This window comes from Salvia hispanica, chromosome 2 (genome assembly GCF_023119035.1).
Source record: "Salvia hispanica cultivar TCC Black 2014 chromosome 2, UniMelb_Shisp_WGS_1.0, whole genome shotgun sequence".
In the NCBI taxonomy this organism is placed as follows: Eukaryota; Viridiplantae; Streptophyta; class Magnoliopsida; order Lamiales; family Lamiaceae; genus Salvia; species Salvia hispanica.
This window is the reverse complement of record NC_062966.1, coordinates 12,296,343-12,317,941: the sequence shown is the minus strand read 5'-3', so window position 1 is coordinate 12,317,941 and position 21,599 is coordinate 12,296,343. Positions and strand designations below refer to the sequence as shown.

General features: G+C 36.1%; 3 protein-coding genes across 4 annotated transcripts; 2 read left to right on the top strand and 1 right to left on the bottom strand.

Annotated features, from left to right (window-relative positions):
• The first annotated feature begins 1,406 nt into the window (after positions 1 to 1,406).
• On the top strand, positions 1,407 to 5,637 carry LOC125205310 (delta(12)-fatty-acid desaturase FAD2-like). Its single transcript, XM_048104157.1, has 2 exons — positions 1,407 to 1,528; positions 4,227 to 5,637. Exon 2 carries the CDS (start codon positions 4,238 to 4,240, stop codon positions 5,387 to 5,389), a length of 1,152 nt encoding a protein of 383 aa, XP_047960114.1. The 5' UTR covers positions 1,407 to 1,528; positions 4,227 to 4,237; the 3' UTR covers positions 5,390 to 5,637.
• Positions 5,638 to 15,616: 9,979 nt separating this feature from the next.
• LOC125205979 (VQ motif-containing protein 17) lies at positions 15,617 to 16,375 on the top strand. Its single transcript, XM_048105218.1, has one exon. The coding sequence runs from the start codon at positions 15,665 to 15,667 to the stop codon at positions 16,094 to 16,096; it is 432 nt and encodes a 143-aa protein (XP_047961175.1). The 5' UTR covers positions 15,617 to 15,664; the 3' UTR covers positions 16,097 to 16,375.
• A 2,001-nt stretch (positions 16,376 to 18,376) lies between these two features.
• Positions 18,377 to 20,026, bottom strand: LOC125205980 (probable plastid-lipid-associated protein 13, chloroplastic). 2 transcript variants are annotated; one of them, XM_048105221.1, is made up of 4 exons: positions 19,863 to 20,026; positions 19,141 to 19,410; positions 18,989 to 19,065; positions 18,377 to 18,643 (listed from the first exon to the last, which is right to left on the bottom strand). In XM_048105221.1, the coding sequence occupies exons 2-4, from the start codon at positions 19,242 to 19,244 to the stop codon at positions 18,591 to 18,593; spliced, it is 234 nt and encodes a 77-aa protein (XP_047961178.1). In that variant the 5' UTR covers positions 19,245 to 19,410; positions 19,863 to 20,026; the 3' UTR covers positions 18,377 to 18,590. The 2 variants fall into 2 exon arrangements, with proteins under 2 accessions (XP_047961178.1, XP_047961177.1); XM_048105220.1 differs by having other exon boundaries at positions 19,141 to 19,396.
• Between the last annotated feature and the right edge of the window lie 1,573 nt (positions 20,027 to 21,599).

The window sequence follows — 21,599 nt, the reverse complement described above, 5'->3', positions numbered from 1 at the left end:
TGAAATATAAGTATAGTAATACAAATGAAGTATAATCTTTATTTTTTCCGTCCAAAAAATAAATAAATGGAAGTATAACCTTTCCATAGACTAAAACATTCACAAATTGTAGTAGAATTAATGAGCTCGTGTACGAAACATAATTCAATATAAATGACCGACCTCAACAATCCAAATAATTTGTGTGGTATATGGGTGGCCAAGTTGCATAAATGAGAGGTAGTGACTAGATTTTTCAAATTGCTTCTTATGATCCTCACTAATTCATATGGATCCAGAAATTTTTTTGTCGTACCACTTACTACCATTTACTATTAAATTTTTATTAAATTACTATTAGATGTTGATGATCGATATTTATTTGGTAGGCCAAATCACAACTCGCATTGATAATAGCATTTTAATTTTACGGCGATTTAATGTCGACTAACTTAGTTTAAGATATTTGGCCTTTTGAACTTAGAATTTGGCAAATGTCATTTCATAAGTTTGATACCATATGCGAACTTAATCGCACATATATACGTGGGTGTATCAAACTTGGTACTGTATTTCTTTTTTTTCAAATTTTTTATTTTCCCCGTTTTTTAAGGGTATAAAAATATAGTGGACAATTTTTGGGGGGGCGAAAGGGTAGATAAGGGCATCCACATGGGGGCGGGCCCCCCCTTCCCCCCCCCCGGCGGCCCGCGGCGGGTGTATGGGGGAAAAAGGCGTTCCCCGGCTTTGGGGGCCGGGCTTGGAGAAAAGGGGCGGCCCCGGCCCTATTGCGGCGACCCCCCGGGGCGGCCCCCGGTTTTTTTTTTTTTTTTTTTAATTTAAATTTTTATTTAATTTATTGACTTATTTAAATAAATATCCCCCAAATTTTGTCTTCCACTCCACACCCATTTCACTCCCCCCCAATTTCAAAACCCCTTTTTCAGATGCGGGAAAACGAATTCACCGGCCGGAAGAATCGGGATATGGATCTACCCTTCCCGGATCTGGTTTTGGGGGGATGGTCCCCCCGGGGATCGAGTCCCCCCCCCTCCATTCCTTTTATGGGACGGAGGAGTATAAAACTGATGCACCATCCTGTATAAGGAGATGTACAGAGACTAGCAACCTTGCAAATTTGCAATCTCAACAAATTCAAATGCATACCACAGGAAATGTATAGAGTTTTGCAACCTTACCGTATCCACGAATTCAAATATATACCGCAGAAATGAAATCTTACAATATAAAGATTTTTATAAGTCACTCTAAAATAAATGAGTGGTGAAAATTGCGGCAATATCATAGAAAAGGAACAAGAACAAGTAGCAGCATTTAGGTTGGTGGGGCCCATTGGTGTGGAGTGGGCCCGGGGGAAGGGAAAAACGATAAAAAGGCAATTTAAGTAGTGAGTGTTGCCCACTGTTTTGTCACTCACGTGAGCTCGCCTCTATTTATAACGCTGTGGTGCCGGCCACCTCACTCCGCACCGCACCTCTTCCCTTCCCTTCTCCCAAACAGGACAGACAAACCTCGCCTCCCTCTCTAGGTTCGTTTCCATTTTTTGTTGCTTAATGCGTTTCGATGTTTCCTAATGTTGACTGTCTCTGTTTTTTTTGGTGGATTGGGGGAAATGTGCCTACATTTCCTGTGATTGGTGTTGTGTGGCTCCTAATCGTTTGGGGATTTTGGCGATTTTAGCTGTGCATGCGATTTTATTTAACCGGATGGATCTGGATTAGCTGTGGATGTGATTGTGTGAGATTTTTGTGAATTTGTTGAGTGATCTGCCGTCTCTACATGCTGAATCTGGAATAATGGATTGGATTGGGGGTGTTTGTTTGCTTTTTCCCCCTGTCCATGAATTTAGCAATCACATTTTAAAATACTGTTAATGTGGTTTGATTTGTGAATCTACAGTCTATGAGTTTGGGTCTGGATTGCTGATTTTCACGTTTCGGCAGCTCCTTCATGTCTGCACTTTCCCGTAGCTGTGGGGAATTGAAAAGGAAAAAATAACTTTTTTCTGTTCTTACTTCCTAACAATTTTCTTCTTCTGGAGTAGGAGATATGACTCACCATCCGAGTCTCAGAAATATCTGCAATATATTAATTTCAATGGCATAATGTATATGCAATTACACACTGCAAATGTTATTGCGTACATGCACAGTCTGAATTATAGTACTCCCTCCGTCCCAGAGAAGATGTCACATTTGGGAAATGACACGCGATTTTAGGAGATGTTATTTTGTGTGTTAAGTGGTGAGAGAAAATATAATTTTATAATTGATGTGAGAAGGAATTTTTTCCAAAAGAGGAAATGTGACATCTTTTGTGGGACAGACTAAAAAGGAAAGTGTGACATCTTTTGTGAGACGGAGGGAGTAGTTTTTATCCACCTTGATGGGATCTGCTGGCAGATCCAGATTTTCTCAGATTCTCTTGTAGGCGTATTTTTAGTATTTTACCACAAAATCCGACTTTGTAGATGCAAAGTATATCAAATATGGACCCACTAATTAGTTTCGGTTGGTGCTAACCTTTATGTTAAAAAAGACACTAAAATGCTGCCTTCTCATTTTTGGGCCACCATTTGCTAGGGGTCGTCTTTTCCTAGTCTCTAATAAAAGTTAAATTATTTCAATCGGCTCCAAAATCTTAAAATAACATTGTATGTATGTGGTAGTGCAGTTCATCTATTGTCTTGTTCACTTGATTTCTTAATGAGATAAAATATGTGCATTTTAAGCAATTGTCTCATTTCCAATACTCATACTTAGCTTGTTTGTGCATCTTTCGTTTACATGTATTGCCACTTTCAAACTTGGAATGCTTGTTTGATAGTTGGAAGGATTTTATTAGAGCCTCAACTTTTCACATGGGCAGACAGGACAAACTGCTTGGTGGCCATGTCTGCTTTCAACCTTCAGTGTTTTTGTTTTTTAGTTAATATTTTATCTGCAGTTTTCTGGGGTTCTATATTTTCGACATTGGATTTGTTTAATTTAACCTATTTGTAAGTAAAATATTCTGTAATATTCTCTTTTATGTGATATTATTATTTAGCCAACTTGCTTTGTCCATAAAGTTGTTTCCCTAGCAACTATCGCCCAACGACCCTTTTGATGTGATTGCTCCTATTGTTGTCAATGGAAAATGGGCGGACAATGAAGGATGCAATGCTACACAGGCTGCAGTCTAAATAACAACTGCTGCTTATTTCTTAAGGCTAATAATTATCTCGGGGGCCACAAATAATAATTTACCAACTGTTTAATTAGGTGGTGTTGTAATCATGCTGTATTGTCCAATAAGTGGTCTTAGCTCTTAATGCATGAACATTACTTCTTTGCTTAAGATGCATCTTTGAAATTCACCTTCTCTGCAGTTTCCATGGTCACATCAATTTTTTTTTTTTTTTTTAATTATTATAAATAGTCACGGTCAAAGAAATGTTAAGGGGAGCTTTCTAAAATATCTTGCATGAGAAAAATTTACATATAATTAAACTGGGCCCGGTTATCTCTTCTGATTGGATATTGTGATTATTGTTCTGTTGATAGCCTTCAAACTGTGCTTTATGCTTATGTGAGGCTAACTTAAATAAATGTAAGCGTGTGGTATTAAGAGTGTTGGATGTATCTTAGAAAGTTTTGTAGATGTGTAAGAAGTTATGATATTAATTGAATCTTGCTTGATTTCTTTGTAGATATCAAGCCAGGATACTTTCTTGTAGATGTCTAGGATACTTCCCTTAGGGTGTACCGTGTACATGATTCATATGAAAGTTTAATAACTTGAGTTAAGGGATTAATGCTTTATTTTCTTAGTTGCCAAGCATGTACATTTTTTAATTATTTGTACTTGTTTCAGTATTAGTCAATTTGTGTGGTCTGTAATTCCTGTTCTTCCATGCTATAAATATTTTCATTGCCCAATATTAATAAAATAGTATAGTTGTTAAAAGTCACTTTGCACCAATGTTTTCACAATTACTTTTTTAAACGTGTTATCCAATGGAATTAGCTTGTCATCATTGTTCAATCTTAGTGGGCTATATGGTACCACTAGCATGTAGACAAGTTAGGCGCAGAATTTTAAGTCAATTGAACTTTTCATATAGTTGCGTGATGAATTTGGATGGTAAAAGTACATTCATTTGATTTTGTCATGTAGTAGTAGCTTATAAATAGTTGTTACATAAGGCCAGTGTTTTGAAAGTGACTAACACTTGAATTCTGCAGGTCGCTTAACAATGGGTGCTGGAGGGCGTATGTCCGTACCCCCTGCAGAGAAGGCGGCAAAATCTGACATTGTCCAACGAGTTCCGCACACAAAGCCTCCATTTACGCTCGGTGATATCAAGAAAGCCATTCCACCCCATTGTTTCAAGCGATCCATTCCTCGTTCATTTTCCTATGTCGTATATGACCTTGTCTTTGCCTCTCTGTTTTACTATGTCGCCACAAACTACATCCATCAGCTCCCCCACCCACTCTCCTACCCTGCCTGGATTCTATATGGGATATGTCAAGGTTGCATCCTAACTGGTGTTTGGGTCATCGCTCATGAATGTGGCCACCATGCCTTTAGTGACTACCAATGGCTTGACGACACTGTCGGCCTAATCCTGCACTCATTCCTCCTAGTGCCGTTCTTCTCTTGGAAGTACAGCCACCGTCGCCACCACTCAAACACTGGCTCACTCGAGCGGGATGAGGTGTTTGTCCCCAAGGTCAAGACAGGGGTCAGCTGGGCTGCCAAGTACATGAACAACCCACCTGGCAGACTCATCACCCTTGTTGTCCAGCTCACTCTAGGCTGGCCTCTGTATCTTATGTTCAACGTTTCTGGAAGGCCTTATGACCGGTTTGCATGCCACTTCGACCCAAACAGCCCTATCTACTCTGATCGTGAACGTGCTCAGATATTCATCTCTGATGCAGGCATTCTTGCCGTCACCTATGGACTATACCGTCTGTCTGTAGCCAAAGGACTTGCCTGGGTTCTCTGTGTCTATGGTGGTCCATTACTCGTGGTTAATGGATTCCTTGTCTTGATCACTTTCTTGCAGCACACACACCCTTCCCTCCCTCACTACGACTCATCAGAGTGGGACTGGCTACGCGGGGCCCTATCCACAGTCGACAGAGATTATGGTATTCTCAACACTGTCTTCCATAACATAACGGATACCCATGTTGCACATCATCTGTTCTCGACCATGCCGCACTACCATGCAATGGAGGCGACAAAGGTTATCAAACCAATCCTGGGAAAGTACTACCAGTTCGATGGGACGCCAGTTTTTAAGGCCATGTTCAGAGAGGTGAAGGAATGCATCTATGTCGAGCCCGATGAAGGCGAGGAGAACAAAGGTGTGTTCTGGTACAATAACAAGCTTTAGAGTTGTGGAAGCAATGTAGGAAATGCAGTTTCTGGGCTCTGTTTGTTGTAGGAGATTCTGCTTTGTCTATGGTTTAAACTTTAAAGTCTAGGTTTGTGTTGGTTGCTTGTGCGTTCCAAAAAGGTCTTTGTTTTCATGTCAGTTGAGTTAGACTTATTAGAACTGTTGTGTTCTATTTAAGTCTTGGTTTATGTTGGATGGAAATAAGACTGTAATAACTATTTATGTATTGTTGTCTTAAGCCGGAACTTTCGACTTGTCAAAGCAAAGTTAATTTAAGATGAGATAATACTCCACTGTTTGCTTGGGCTGAAAAGGGCTGTATAGCCAATTTTTCAGCCCACATTCAATTGTTTGGTTGTCTTGTGACGATTTATGTGATAGTTAAACACACATTATTGTACTACTACAACTCTAAGGCCTACTTGATAGGATGGAATGGAATGAGAAGGGAATGGAACGAAGGTGGGAATAGAATGATAATTTCATTCCATTCTTGTGCTTGGTAAGTACAAAATCTCCAATTGCGCAAGAACCATCCCCCTTCCGTACGCTCGGTTGAACCAATTGGTGATGCTGCCGTGGTGAAAGACAGCGGCAACATTGGGCTCATGTTTATCATTTTTCAAAGATTTTGTTAATCAACGTGGTACAAAGGAACAAAATAAGGCCCTTCATGGTATAGTGGAATGGAATGACATTCCTACACCATTCCTTTTGGAATGGCCATTCCATTCCAAATGAGAATACTCATTCCATCCATTTAGCTAAGGAATGACCATTCCATTCCGTTCTATTTTCCTTTCTTCTTATTTTAAAATTTAACAAAATTATATAAGTATATTTTCATATTATATTTAAATTTAATATCATCACAATTTTATAATAAAATAAAAATTAAATTTTTTTAATAATTGAAAAATCCACACACATACACTAAACACACTTCACACACTTTACACACTACACACATTTCACACACTTTACACACTACACACATTTCACACACTACACGCACTACACACATTTCACTCACTACACACATTTCACACACTACACATATTTCACACTTCACACATTTCACACACTACACACAATTCACATACTACACACACTTCACATATTTCACACACTGCACACATTTTCACACACTTCACACACTTCACACAATACACACACTACACACATTTCACACACTACGCACATTTCACACACTACGCACAGTACACAAATTCAAAAATAGGATGCCTGAAAATGTGTTAAATGTGAGTAGTGTTTGTAGTGTGTGAAATGTGTGTAGTGTGTGTATTGTGTGTGGTGTGTTAAATGTGTATAGTATGTGTAGTGTGTGAAATGTGTGTATTGTGTGAAATGTGTGTAGTGTGTGAAATGTGTCTTGTGTGAAATGTGTGTAGTGCTTTTTTTGGTAGAATCAACATATAATTATTCATATTTCATTCCATTCCATTTCTATATTAATTTGTAGATGTCAAACATAGGAACGGAATCAATTAAGGAATAACTATTCCATTCCTTTTGCATTCCTTGTGCTTACCAAGCACAAGAATTGTCATTCCATTCTCATCTCCATTCCATTTCCTCCTCATTTCATTCCATCCTTCAAGTGGGGTAAGACTTTTTCCAGCTATCATCAGAAATAATTGAATTATAAACTGTTAGAATGCCGCATCCGGATTCGAAAGAAAATTCAAGCTGGAATCTCTTTAAAACACTCATAGCGCCTTTGCATATCCAACTAAAAACTGCCGCCAGAAAAAATAAAGAAAGAACAGAGACTACTATATTGGCCATACAATCATAAATAAGACTATAGTACTAGAATAAATGAGCCCCTCAACCAAACACGAAACATGACCCATCGAAGAAAAAAAATCAAGACTCGATTCAACCGTGCACGTTAGCAGAATCTAGCTAAATCTGCACCCTAACTACCAATAATGCTAATGGGAGCCACGTTGAAACGGTCCACGTAAACCAACCCATTCCGCCACGTGGCAGAACCTCCTTCGAATGGCTCTGTTATAATCTCTCCAGTACATCACAATTACTAGTAGTAGTATTTTAAAAATCTGAATCTTTGGCCGGCCACATGTTTTTTATATTTTTAATTTTACTTTTCTTTATATTTGTAATTTGATCGTGTTGTGTAGGTTCACCGTTCATAGTAGTAGTAGAATGAAACGTATTCAATGAGAGCAAGACCTAATTAATAGTGCCTTGCTCGATTCTCAATTAATATTAATTAGTGGAATACAAAATTACTATTTCCTCCGTCCCAAGAAAGTTGAGTTGTATTCTTTTTTAGTCCGTCCCAACAAAGTTGAATCATTTCGTTTTTTAACAAAAGACAAAACATCTGATCACTCTTAGAGCATCCGCAACGGCGGACTTCCCGTCGGACGTCCGTCATTAGGTGCGGGAGCGAAGGATGCGGACGTCCGGTGAGGACACCGCTCATCCGCGGCTTTTCGACGACATCTGTCGTGACGTCCATCGCGACGTCCGTCATTGCGTCGCTGACGCGGACGTCCGGCGCGGAAGTTCCGATTTTCTTTTTTCGTTTTTATAAAAAACTCTATATATATATACGGCTCGTTGCAAACTGTGTATATACGATTTTTTTAAAAACTCTAACGCATGTATTATCATCGAAAATTAAGACATAAAACAAAAACATATCATACCGTCGGACCGAGGACACTTCGCGCCCCCGGACCCCCAGCAAGGGGGCATCGCCCCCCTGCCTCGCCGACAGGGCAGCGAGACCCTCGTTCGGCTAGCGGCAAACTATAGAGATTCAAGGCATAACATGTACTTATTTTGAATCGTTTTTTGGTTTGGGATGGTTTTTTTTGGTGAATCATGTACTTTTTTTAGTTTAAATATGTATGCTTTTTTAAAAAAAAATAAAATCATTGCATTTTGAACCCTAAACCCTAAACCCATGTATTCGTGTCGAAATTTTAGTTCCGTAACGTAAATTGCATATTTGTGAATTTGTGAATTTTTTTATTGCGGGAAGTCCGCGCAGGAAGTCCTTGGGGATGTCCGTCATCGTGCAGTGGAAAGTCCTTATGACGTGGCAGGAGGGTGGGAAGTCCTTATGACGTGACAGGAGTTGTTTTTGGGAAGTCCATCGGGAAGGGCAACGGGACATCCGCAGCATTGCGGATGCTCTTATTTTATTCCATCATTTACTTTATTTTCTATTATCTTTCCTATTTTTTTCATCTCTCCTATTTATTTAACATAAATTCTTAATTTTCGTGCCCAAAAAATTTGTACTCTTGGGACGGAAGGAGTACTATGTCTCTGGCTACAAGTGTAAGTGCTCTGCCATACAAGGATTTAACCAAATTAATACCTCTAGCTTGTTATGTCATATATTCAAGTACATATCCCTAAAAAGTACTCCCTCTGTCCCATTAAAAAATGAAACGTTTTCCTTTTTTTGGCTATCCCATTAAAAATGAAACGTTTCCTAAAATGGAAACAACTCTAACTCTACTTTTTCATCTCTCTTACTTTACTCTCTCTTCTTTCACTCACAAAACAACACTACATAAAATCCTGTGCCGATTCCTAAATGTTGCATTTTAAGTGGGACGGAGGGAGTATAAAACATTTGGTTTAACACGAATTTTAATGTATAATTGGTAAAGTAAGAGAGAGATAAATGGTAGTATTAATGAAGAGTGAAGATTGGACTCAACATTATTAGTAGTATAGTGTAATAATATAAGTTTAAATAAAATGATGTGTAGGGGTATTGTGTTGTTTAAATATTCCAAAATTAGAAAGTTCATAACTTTTCAGGGACAGACTAATAAAAAAATAGTTCATACTTTTCCGATACTTTTTATGGACGAGGGAAGTACGTGGAGTGATTATTCAAAATTAATTTTTCCATCAATTTCTTTTCACCTCTCAATCTCAAAACCCCACAATATGGGCCCAAACACAACCTCAACACCGGCTATATCCCAAACTATATAAAAAACGAAGCCCAAAGTTGGAATAATCCACATTATCGCAGCAAAAATCATCAAAACCGACGCAACAAACTTCAGGGAGCTGGTTCAAAGGCTCACCGGCAAGACGAAGACCAACCAAGAAAGAAAGAGGCAAGAACAAGTAAGAAAATGGAGATAGCTATGCCCATGAGAGCCAGATTCTATGCTGGTTTTGGTTTTAGAGAAGAGGAGGAGGAGGAGGAGGAAATATGGAGGAGTGCAAATTCGGAGTTTGATGGCTTCATGCATGAAATAACAATTAATCCACTTTCCATTTTTGGAATCGCTTCATTAATTAGTCAATACTGATTCATCATTCTTTGTTGAGATTTTAGTTTGGATGTATATTTACAGAAAATTAATTGAATTTATCATTTCAAACACTAAAAAAAATTGGCTAAGAATATTTTTAATACAATTAAGGATACTAAGTTGTATTTATACATATACCACCAAAGCTTCAAAAATCGTTTTCATTCTTGATATCCTAACTAAAATTAAGAGATGAGGCGTCCGGAAAAAGCAAATAATTAGGTTAATTTCTAAAAAAATTTTAAAAAATTTTCACCACAACTAATTATGTCTCTGTGTCATTTTTATAGTAAAATTTCTTATATTAGTCAAATTCTCATTTTGTGTCATTTATTGACAACGGGTCTCCTCCCCCAAGACATGTGTTACGAACAATTGTTCCACAATTTTTTTTTTAAATCAATGATACTTCCTCCGTTCCATTTTAGAAGTCCCAGTTTACTATTTTAGGGTGTTCCACTTTAGGAGTCTCGGTTGGAATATTCTCTAATAGGTAATATGCCCCACACTACAATCACTTTTTTTCATTCACATTTTATTATAAAACTAATATATAAAAGTAGGATCCGTTCCACTATCTTTTTTCACCAACTATCCTTATATTTCTTAAAATCCGTGCCGAACTCAACCGGGACTCATAAAGTGGAACGAAGAGAGTACTACATTTTAAAAGTGCATAGGTAACTAGAGATATTGATTTCAATTTTAAAGCCATCTCCGTACTCCTTCCTCCCTCCCCCCAAATAAAAGAAGAATGAAAACCATGTGAGATTTCGTATCCATCTCATAAAACTGAGTTTTAAGAGAAAAGATTATGATGACATACTATTTGTTTAATTTTCAATAAACTAAAAGATGGTGCCGTCTATTTCATTAATTTTCGGCTAAATTAAAAGGACGGAATTGATAAATATTTGAAGTTGAACAAGAACAAAAGCCAAATTAGAAAACACCACATTCATGTACGCGTTGTAGTCATTTTAGAACCATTCATATACGCGTTGTATACACTTTTTCGTTTGTATTATGCAATTTACTTTTTCATCAGGCAATATCATGTTATTTAATTTGCATAATCTCAATTATTTTTCTTTTACCCTTCTCAATCTATTTGCTTATACCATTGCATATAAAAAAAAAAATATTTTAATTGATAAATGTACAAAAAATATTTCTTCTAAAAAATACTCGTATGAACTAAAAAATCTCAAAGTAATCCTCGTGTTATGAACTAAATCGATCTAAAACTAACCTCCATAGTTAGTTATTTGGTTCATGTGGATATACATTTATACTACTCCCTCCGTCCCAGAAACTAGACCTGCCCACGGTTCATGAACCGCCGGTTTCGGTTCGAAACCGTCGGTTCCGGTTTTGGGAAATATGGAACCGGAACCGAACCGTTAGGCTATTTCACGGTTTCGGTTTCGGTTCGAAAACCGGCGGTTTCGATTTCGGTTCCGAACCGTCGGTTTTCAAACGGTTCGTAGCGGTTTAGGTTCGGTTTCGCGGTTTTTTTCCTCTTTTTTTTTGCCATGTAGTTTGAAATTATTAAATTGGAACAAAAAAATGAATAGTTTAAAGTGAAGTAAGATGAGTAAGGTGAAAATTATATTAAATTTACAATTTACATATACAAATCATAATATGAAAAAATTTACAAACAAATGACAATGTGATAAAATATACAAACAAATTACAATGTCATAAAATTTACAAACAAATGACAATGTGATAAAATATACAAACAAATAACAATGTGATAAAATATACAAACAAATTACAATGTGATATAATTTACAAGTGTCGTACTCGTATAAAAGTAAACAAAAAAAATATGAAATGCGAGAAAAAGGAAAAAAAAAATTGAAAAAGGGCTTGAGCTCAACTTAAACTTTCAAAGTTAGACTTTTCAAATTTAAGTTAAGTTGCCTACGTATCCACAATTTTATTGAGGAATCAAAGCCCACGTAGTTCTCTTACCTCGCTTACCTTTTTGGTCGGCCGTGCTCGTCGTCGCTTCTCCTTCAAGTCCAACCACTCAATTTCGAAAATTGCATGTTCATTAACCAAATATTAATTAAGTATATTATTAGCATATAACGGTCAAATTATAGGATGAGCTACCCATCAAATATGTGTCATCTTTAGAAAAAAGTTATTTAAACATTAATGTTGAACTATTAACATAATCAACCATTTTATTAATATAAAAACTATATATATAAATTATGTATGACATTGACGTTGAACTATACATTGATGTTTCTAGACATAATTAACCATATATCCTCTAACTCCTTGTTATAGCGTAATTCCAGTTATGTAATAATTATGTGTTTTAATAAAATATTGAAAGTAACAATCTTATGTTTCATTAATCAATTTTGAAAACTGCATATGAGTGAATTCATACGTAAAAAACTGTGTTGTGCTCATTTAATTTATAGTATTAATAAATTATGTGTGATTGGATTAACTAAATCTTGATTAATTTATAGTAGGAGTGTCGAAACGGGTACCCGCGGATACTCGCACCCGATTTCACGGGTACCCGAACCCGAAAAATGACAATTTGTACTACCCGACACCCGTCCCGCAAGACATTGCGGGTATCCCGATACCCGCATCGGGTATCCCGCACCCGCAATCGCGGGTACCCGACCCGCCGGCAAGATTAATGAGTGCAAATATGCCAATATTTATACATTGATTAAAGACTCTTTTATTATTAACTCGGTGATATGAGATGGTTTTCAATATGTAAATATGCCTATTACTAATTACTAATAATATTAAACTTGTGAATAAACTTATTAACTAATATTTTACGTATTTCTTTATATATTTATGCGATTGGCAGCATGCTAAATTCCAAACCACTCAGCATAAATTAAAGAATATTCAGTGTTGTTGAATATAACAATGATTATATTAAACAAAAAAAGATAGAAATAGACACTAAATAAGACGGCAAACCTTCAAACTATATCATCACGTGTAGAATATTGATGTAATTTCTCAAAATTTACAATATTTAATAATTTTTTTTGAAAATTACTATCTTTGATTTTACTTTTCAATTCTGATGTTAAATTTATTTTACAGTTTTTTTTTGTCAAAGTCCAACTATTTTGTAAACTTTGTTGTTGATAGTTGTTTATTGTCAAATGATATAAATTAACAATAAAAGTTTTCATTTCATCTTAATTCAAACTAATATGGTATTTGAATTATATCTGGAAAAATAGTGGTGGTGGCTGACTATTCGAAAGTGAGGTAAATGATACTAGTAGAATATTTGTGTTGTATAAATATAGGAAAATCATTCTCTGCCCAAATCTGAATCGGGTATTTATTCGGGTATTCGGGTATACCCGATACCCGACGTTCTGAAAATTTTGCTACCCGATCCCGAATTTTGCGAGTAACGGGTATCCAATACCCGTCGGGTATCGGGTCGGGTTGGGAAATACCCGATACCCGTTTCGACACCCCTAATTTATAGTAACCAAATCTTGATTAACTAAATTAATATTCATGATTCGACCAAAATTGTGTAATTAGTTAATCAAAATTAATTGAATTTAGTTAATCTTGATTAACTAAATCATATTTCCCTATTAATTTTGGTAGAAATCAAATCAATATTACTTCATAAATATTTGAGAATCTTCTGTGAATTTGTTAAAATGCTAATCCTAAGATTTTTCACATGTGAATTTTAAAATTTTAGTTTAATTAGTTATAAGATTCAAAATTAGAATAATTTTGTCACATGGAACCGTGAAACCGCCGGTTAACCGGCGGTTCGGAACCGTCTGGAACCGGCGGTTCGGTCGCGGTTTCGGTTCGAAAAATTTGGAACCTGAACCGAACCACGGTTCTAAAATTTACGGTTTCGGTTCGAGATATTTCTCACGGTTTCGGTTCGGAACCGTAACCGGCGGTTACGGTTTCGCGGTTAACCGCCGGTTCGGTAAACCTTGGGCAGGTCTACCAGAAACTGTCACTCATTTCCATTTCCATCCAGTCCTACACATTCCATTAACTCATTTCCACTCAATTCTATTATAAACTATAAAATTAAGACTCGTTTTCTATTAACTTTTTCAACTCTCTCTATATTAAATTTCTTAAAATTCATGTCGGGTCAAAACATGATAAAGTTTGTGGAATGGAGTGGGTATTATATAATGTGCATGTGAATATATACTTCATCCGTCCCATAAAAATAGTCTTCTTTTTCCATTTTGGTCCGTCCACAAAAATAGTCACTTTCTCTTTTTGGAAGTGTTTATCTCTTATAAGGTGAACCTCATTCTCCACTAACAATATTTCAATCACTTTTTCTTTCTACATATCTCTTACTTAACCAATTTTGTATTAAAATCCATGTTGACCCAAAGTCCCTATTTTTATGGGACGGAGAGTATACTCTCTTCGGCCTACCGAAAATGACACCCTTTCCTTTTTGGTTGGTCTAAAAATAGACATACATTTATCTCTACTTTATCCACTAATTACATAAAATTATTCTTCTTCTTTATTCTCTTCTCTTCCCTTCCTTGTGATAGGAAGAAGTATATACTCCCTTCATCCACGAAAAATAGACCACATTTGTTATTTTTAGTTGTCCACGAAAAATAAAAATAGACCAAGTTTGAAAAAGGACCCCACATTTGCTACCTAACACAATTAAACACTACTAATAATATAGACCTCACATTTCACTAACAATACTTCTCTCTTACTTTACTAATTCCACATTAAAACTCGTGCCTATTCACAATGTGGTCTATTTTTCGTGGATGGAGAGAGTATATATTAGTGATGTATATGTGCTCCATATATATAATGGGAATCAGCTGAGATCCTTGAAAATGCAAGCCACGATTTCTTAACTGGTTAGCATATCTCTGTAAGTCATGAAATCACGTATGCTAATCGATCTTTTCTTTTGAGAGAGAGAAAAGAGAGAGGGGATCGTGCATACATCTAAAAGTCGCAGCGAAAAAAGGAGAGTTGGGTAAGAAATTAGTTGAGGACAACTCTTTTGCCCAAATTTGGGTAAAAATGCAAAACAATATTACTGAATATTCATAAATATGAAAACCTTAACAAAAATTGTATCTTTTCTCAATCAAGAAAAAGATTTTAGAACTTAAGTAATTTGTAAAGAAGAGGAGACTCCTAAACACGATTAATGACAGCATTCATATGCAATATTTTATTTAGACAAGTTGGCAACTAGATACATATCTTCTATCCTAAAAGGGTATATACTTTACTTAAAAAAAAGTAGTGGGATTAAATTCATCTTTCTTTACTTGCATGGATGCATAGAATATGATTAATATACATATCTTATGAGATGAAAAAGAGGGACCATTTTATTTTATTACCCTCTCTCTCTTACACACAAACATACGTCATAGCATTGATCATCCAATTCCTGCTTCAACACAAGACTTTCTTAGCTGTTCATTTCCTTATTTTGGTTTTGTACCTTTTTTATGGAATTTTAATCTTCTATCTACGTGGTAGTGATAAAAAAATAAATAAATTTTAATTTATTGCCGGAGACCAAATCTCAATTATTAGATTAAAAATGAAAGAGTGAGATTAAAAATACGGAGGTCATTTTTTAAATACCAATTATGTCATTTTAAGATCGTTTTAATTCATATGAGGGTATAAACTCTTACAAATTAAAACGATATAAAAATTATGTCCGTGTTGATTATTTGATTATGCATTAGAATTTGATTATTTTTTTAACACTATCATGTTTTCCAATATTTAATTTACCGTGTTTTTACCTTTCCCCCTTATATAAATCAGCATCCCAACTCCTTTTCTTTCAAACAAATATCACACCAACTCCTCTCAAAATTCTCCCCTCTCATTATAAGAAAACTTCAACAACATGACAATGGAAAACCAAATGTGCTGCCCAAAGACAGCCTCAACAAACCTAGCCATGCACAGAAAATCACAAACGATTTCAAAATCAAAGCCGAAAATCCGAATAATTCACATATTTGCACCAGAAATCATCAAGACTGATGCTGCAAACTTCAGGGAGCTGGTGCAGAGGCTCACCGGAAAGCCTGATCAACACAACGGCGTTACGGAGACAAAAGAGGGATCAAGAAAGAAAAAGTCAAGAGCGGAGGTGGGTGCTGGATTTCATGTGAAAGAAGAGATTTGGATGAGTGCAAATTCGGGAGGTGGATTTTTGGGAGGTTTTACGGAAATTGAAGGATTCATGCATGAGCTTAATCACTTTCAGTTTTTGGAAGGTACAACAGCTCAGATGCAGGATGTTTATGGAGATCACTGTCTGCAGCTTGCTTGATTAGTGGAGCTAGAGTTAATTTCTTGATTAGCTAGGGTTTTCGATTAATCATGATTGGTGTTATTTGTTGGTGATCAATGATTTTTATTTAATTTGTTGGCCCTCGGATGATCATTTGAGGTTTTCTAATTTGGGATGCATGTATGTATATAATATGTTTATAATTTGGTGAGAGTTGTGCCCTTTTCTGCATTTTGGTGTAGTAGCTGAGAAGAAAGGATTTTGTACATTTCTAGGATGATGTTCTACTAACGTATAATTCTAACCTTTTCATTTTAGTATACTTGGGTTTTTTTCACATAAGTTTCACTTGTATTTTTATTTCTTTTTTGGGATTTTTGTTACATACTCCATTTTCGGATGGTTGTCGAAAAATGCATAAATTTATAATTTCGACAAATGTTTGTTTAACATGTTAATTATTTTGAAAAGTGCATCACTATATATGACGGTGATTTGCAATCGTACATATATTCGATTTTGAAATGAATTAATTGAACGTGGAACCATTAGAGAGATTCAGAGACTGTGGATATTAATTATAATCACTAAAATAGTTTTGTTTTATAATAACATCAATACATCATCATATCTTAATTATTTTAAATAAATTTATTAGATGTTGTAGAATGTAGAGTATATATGCCTTGCTAGTTTGCTACAAGGAAACGTAATCAAATTAAATCAATGAATAAGGGATCCGTCAAAAATATAGCTACATAAACAAATTAAGTTTGTCATAGTATTGAAAGATGATACTATTAGAAAAGTATATTCATAATTACAAGTTTTGCTCCATTACCCCAAATGCCAAATTTGATATCATGTCTATAAAAATCAACAAACTCCCACTCATAATGCTTTTGGTCACCACGTTCTAAGACAGTGATGATCTCCATTATCATCCAACAAAACATTTTAGTATTTTACTAATCAAACACGATGACGTAATTCACAAATTAATTATGTAAACGGAAATATAACCAGAATAATATTGTAGTAATGACGAATTTGTTGTCAGAGGAAATAAATTAAATGCTAGCATGGTTGATTGAGGCTATCCAATAATGAAAACCCTAGTCCGGCGCAAATTAAAATTGACTTATAATTAATTCAGAAACTCCAAAGTCAAAGTCAATTATATTCGCAATTTGCAATATAAATTCTAGTTCAAAAGTCCTAATTTTTTAAGCAATAAAATTGGATATATAAAGAATCCCAAGTCAAAAAAAGTAAATCACATTTCATTGAAGAAAACTCGGGATTCACATTTGACAGTTTCCTATATTTCCAAAATTCTAGAGATGAATATGACAAGAAACTAGCTGCCCTTTTTCCACTTTAAATCAATTTCAAAAAAAGAAATGTGAACAAGGGAAAAAGGCTTCAATATTTACCAACTCTGCTAACACCACAGCTAGTTGTTCCCCATCAACTACTGCAAAGAGCTGATCTCAAATTGCATCCGCGGAAAAGGAAAGTTACTTAATCATAAAAATACAGAAGCTTCTATTATAAGTAAAACTTGAGCCATAGTTTTGCTTCGGCTATCCTTTTTCAGCGTGATATATACTATGTTAGGTGCCTTCAACTTTTATTCAGATACGGGTTCTACTAGAGGCAATGGCCCGGGATCAAGGACTTGGGTTTCCCCAATATCTCAAATTTCACACAAATAACAAAACGCAACAAATAATGGGACAAGATGAGTGACCAAATAAGACTCTTCCTAGTTTTGGAAAATTTGATTCAGATTCAGACTCCCCCTTTCTAAATGTAACTATAACTATGAGTTATGTTGAAATTTATCCTGTTTATGTTGGCTAAATTTTTTATGATAATTGCAATCATGAAGTCTGGATATTCTGAGTAATATGAGCCTGCTGCACTATGTAAGAGATTTCTAGCACCATAATATCAGCAATAAGAAGTAAACCTATTACCAGGATCTCTTCATCGAGATAAGATATCATAAACACCCGTAAATGTTCTGGCTGCCCCATAAAAACAAATGATAACAGGTTATTAGGACTTTCAAATTGATGCAATATATAAGTGAGTAGCAGAAGCTAAGAAAAGTACAACTGCTGCAAGAAGAAAATATGTAAACCCCCATGGATACAAAAAATTTGTTAGATGCCAAAAAAAAATGTAACGACATAATTTGTCCATACAAGCAGAAAAAACATTAAGCTTTTCCTTGTGAGTGACAATTAACACGATGATCATAAAAATCATTAAATATATAATGAAATATACAGATTTGATATTTGTCCTTTCTTGATGAATAATCAAGAGGTACAATCCTCTCAAAATACTTACCAAGGGGGGGGGACCTTAAATCCATTAGCCAATGCTTCTCTGCTGATGGGAAAAAGGTAGCTGCTGCAACGTGTTAGTAGCCTGAAGTAAAGCACCTCTTAGCTATTCAGGCATTCTTTCTTCATTAACTTTTGGGGATTCAAATATCCCTTCAATGTATTCCTCTTTCATTCTAAGTGGCTCCTTGACAGATAGCTGGGTGGAGACAGTAAATCTGCTCTTTATCTGCATATAGGTCAAGAATAGTTGGCTTCTAATGAGCATAGATCTTTTGTACATACAAAAATATGGGGATAAAGCTCCTTAATGCATGAGAACAATATTCAAGTTTAAAATCTGCCAAAAATAATGTCATTTTCTGTGTTTATAAGCATTGCCATCACCTTTTTACTAAGTTAGTATCTTTAACTAACTACTACTTTTTAATCATAGGTACACAAACCTCATCATTCAAATATACTTCTAATTCAGCTGCACTAATTATTCCTTTTATGGTCAAAAATTAAAAGGGCCACTCATGTCTTTCTCAAAAGAAGTTGCAGTCAATTAGCTAATTTAAGAATTTCACACCTGCAGAAACATTTGCATATCCATCATTGATCACTGCATCAAGGTTTAACGAACTTGTCAATGCTGGAGGAAACCTCCTGCAAAACAAGTAATGGATATAAGAAAGTAGCGTCCACCCCACTAAAACAACTTGCAACTAAAATGTGACTTACTCGAACAAGATCCGAGCAGCAAGAAGCCCAGGGCTTCCAGATCCAAACCACTCGATGTTCCATTTGCCTCTCAGAAAGGGAGAACATGATATGAACAACCACATCGAGAACCTATGTTACAATGATGCCTTGACAAAAGTAAACACACGTTGTTGGTCTTGTAGTCGGGTTCAGCCTCTCAAGGCTACACGTCTATTTGTTGTACGCTCGTTGTCTTCCCTGTGACGAATGCCTCAAATCCTCCAGCAACTTTGAACTGAAACACACAATCTAATCATTGACATTACAAAGGAATTCACAGTTTGATCAATCTAGCTTCAAACCATTGTCCTGAAATTCTAAAACCAATGCTATATCCAAAGAAAAAGTCAGTGCATTATGTGTTGCAAAAACAAAATAACATTATACTTCACTTCCTTTTGCTAGTTTGCCACTTCAGAAAATCATTAAAACTCGGAAGCTTAAGCATTATTCATTAACAAGCACAACATAAAACAGTAACTTAATCCAACAATAACATTAATACCAAAGAAAAAATACAAATTATATCAATAGACGGTATTTAGTGTATGAAATATACTCCAACATTAGTCAAATATATGTATCCAAAAAGAGTGTATGTAGCAAATATAGCCTAGCCCTAATTACTACTTGCAAAACCAGATCATGTCGATTGCAACTTATTTTCCTTCAGAAAGTAGAGAAATCGATAGAATACACACCAATTTTATTGACCACAAGCAGCTGAAGGACCTTGTACAGATTGCTCTGCATTTTTTGCTTAATTTACTTTGCCCTCTCGCAAATCCGCATCCACCATCAAGAAAAAATAATACGATCAGTACTATGCATTAATAGTACTTAATAGGGTCTGAGTTGAAATTGATAATTGATTTCTGAAGCTAGTAGTTAAGTTCGACTTGGTCAATCAAGTACTAGTAATTTTTAATTAAAATTCTTATTTTGAAGTAGATTTCAATTCAATTTTTATTTTTATTTTGAAGTAACTTCCGATTTTTGTTGTTTAGTAGTAATAATTTTGATTCTTCATCCAAAATGCACGTAACTAAAAAACTCACAAGTGATTCTTAACAGAATCATTTGCTCTCAAATATCTCATGTGCTTAAAAGTTTACAAGATGACACGTAATTCTAACACAAGGAGTGTCACCCTATGCTTGCAGTCACAGCATTTCTCATGTGCTAACAGTATATTAAGCTCACAAGATAACAAGTGATTCTTACCCAAGTAATGGTATATTACACTCATAAGCCTCCCATATATATTTATTGTGAGTTATTATGGACCTAATTGTATTTGGGCTTGATTAATTCAGCTGGGCTGAATTAATTTAGAGGCCCAAGTGTATTGGTGACCCATAATGGTTGTGGCCCGATAACTTAAAGGGATGCTCCGATGGCTGCCACGTGGCTGTCTCACGCGGATCACGGTTGTTGGCCGTAGGATCCAGGGTTGTGTTTGTTATGAGTCTTAAGACTCATTACATTCCGAGTCTGTTCAGTTCTATTCTCTCTCTCTCCTCTCTCGCTCTGGTTGACTGCTCTCTCGCTTCTCTCTACTCTCTCTCTAAGATTCCGGCTTCGTTCGCCGGTCATCTGCTTCGATCTCCTGCTTCCACCGTGGTTTCTCGGTTCTAGAGAGATTCCTCGGTTTGATTCTGTGTGAAGAGAGTGCTTGAGCGTTCCTTCTCAGATCTAGGGTTAATCCAACTTCCTTGTTGGATTTGTGTGAGATTGAGGGTTCTTTGAGAGTTCTTGTGGCGCGTTGCAGTGTTGAGGAGGTTGGATGTGAGATCAGTGCATCTGAGGTGGTTTCTTGTGTTGTAGCAGTCGGAGTATCCCTAGGGTTAGGGTTTGGTTACTTCTCGGTGCTTTCCTTGAGGCTTGTTGAGTGAAGATTGAGGAGGTCCTTGGCCCTGTGAAGTCGTGTGTGTGAGCCATATCCTGAATCTTCTGATCTTTTGCCTTTTGTTTTTGGTTTAGATCCGTGAGGATCATCTTCTTGTGTTACTAACTTGTGTATTCCAAGTGTGCAGGGTTCCCGAACCAGTGATAGCTTGGATTCCAGATCCGGTCAAGGGTCTGTTGATAGCTAGGGTTTCGGTTTTGGGTTTCTGACCTTGTAATAGCTACTTAGTTAGTATTCGTGCAATCTTGCAATAGATTGTCTTGTATCTGGCTTGTATCTCTGAGATTAGCCATCTCAGTCTTTAATCAATAAAAGAGGTCCCGGTAATTAGCGAATCCCAGGTGGTCTGATCCCTACAGTGGTATCAGAGCCACGGGGGGATCACTTGGGCGCGCCGGGTCGCTAATTGAAAAAGGAGGTGGGCTCGTCAGAGTAAGGCTCAGCCTCCGGTACAGGCTCTGAGGTAAGACGGATTCTCCTTAACGAAGGGTTTCCGCTCTGGTAAATTGGCTTAAACCCTAAAACTTTT

Bases quoted from the DNA above. Each gene is read 5' to 3' on its own strand.
- LOC125205310 (XM_048104157.1), top strand. From the start codon at position 4,238: ATGGGTGCTGGAGGGCGTATGTCCGTACCCCCTGCAGAGAAGGCGGCA.
- LOC125205979 (XM_048105218.1), top strand. From the start codon at position 15,665: ATGACAATGGAAAACCAAATGTGCTGCCCAAAGACAGCCTCAACAAAC.
- LOC125205980 (XM_048105221.1), bottom strand. From the start codon at position 19,244: ATGTGGTTGTTCATATCATGTTCTCCCTTTCTGAGAGGCAAATGGAAC. The intron at 19,066-19,140 runs GTAAGTCACATT...CTTGTTTTGCAG, and splicing joins GCTGCTCGGATCTTGTTCGA to GAGGTTTCCTCCAGCATTGA. The intron at 18,644-18,988 runs GTGTGAAATTCT...ACCTATATGCAG, and splicing joins ATATGCAAATGTTTCTGCAG to ATAAAGAGCAGATTTACTGT.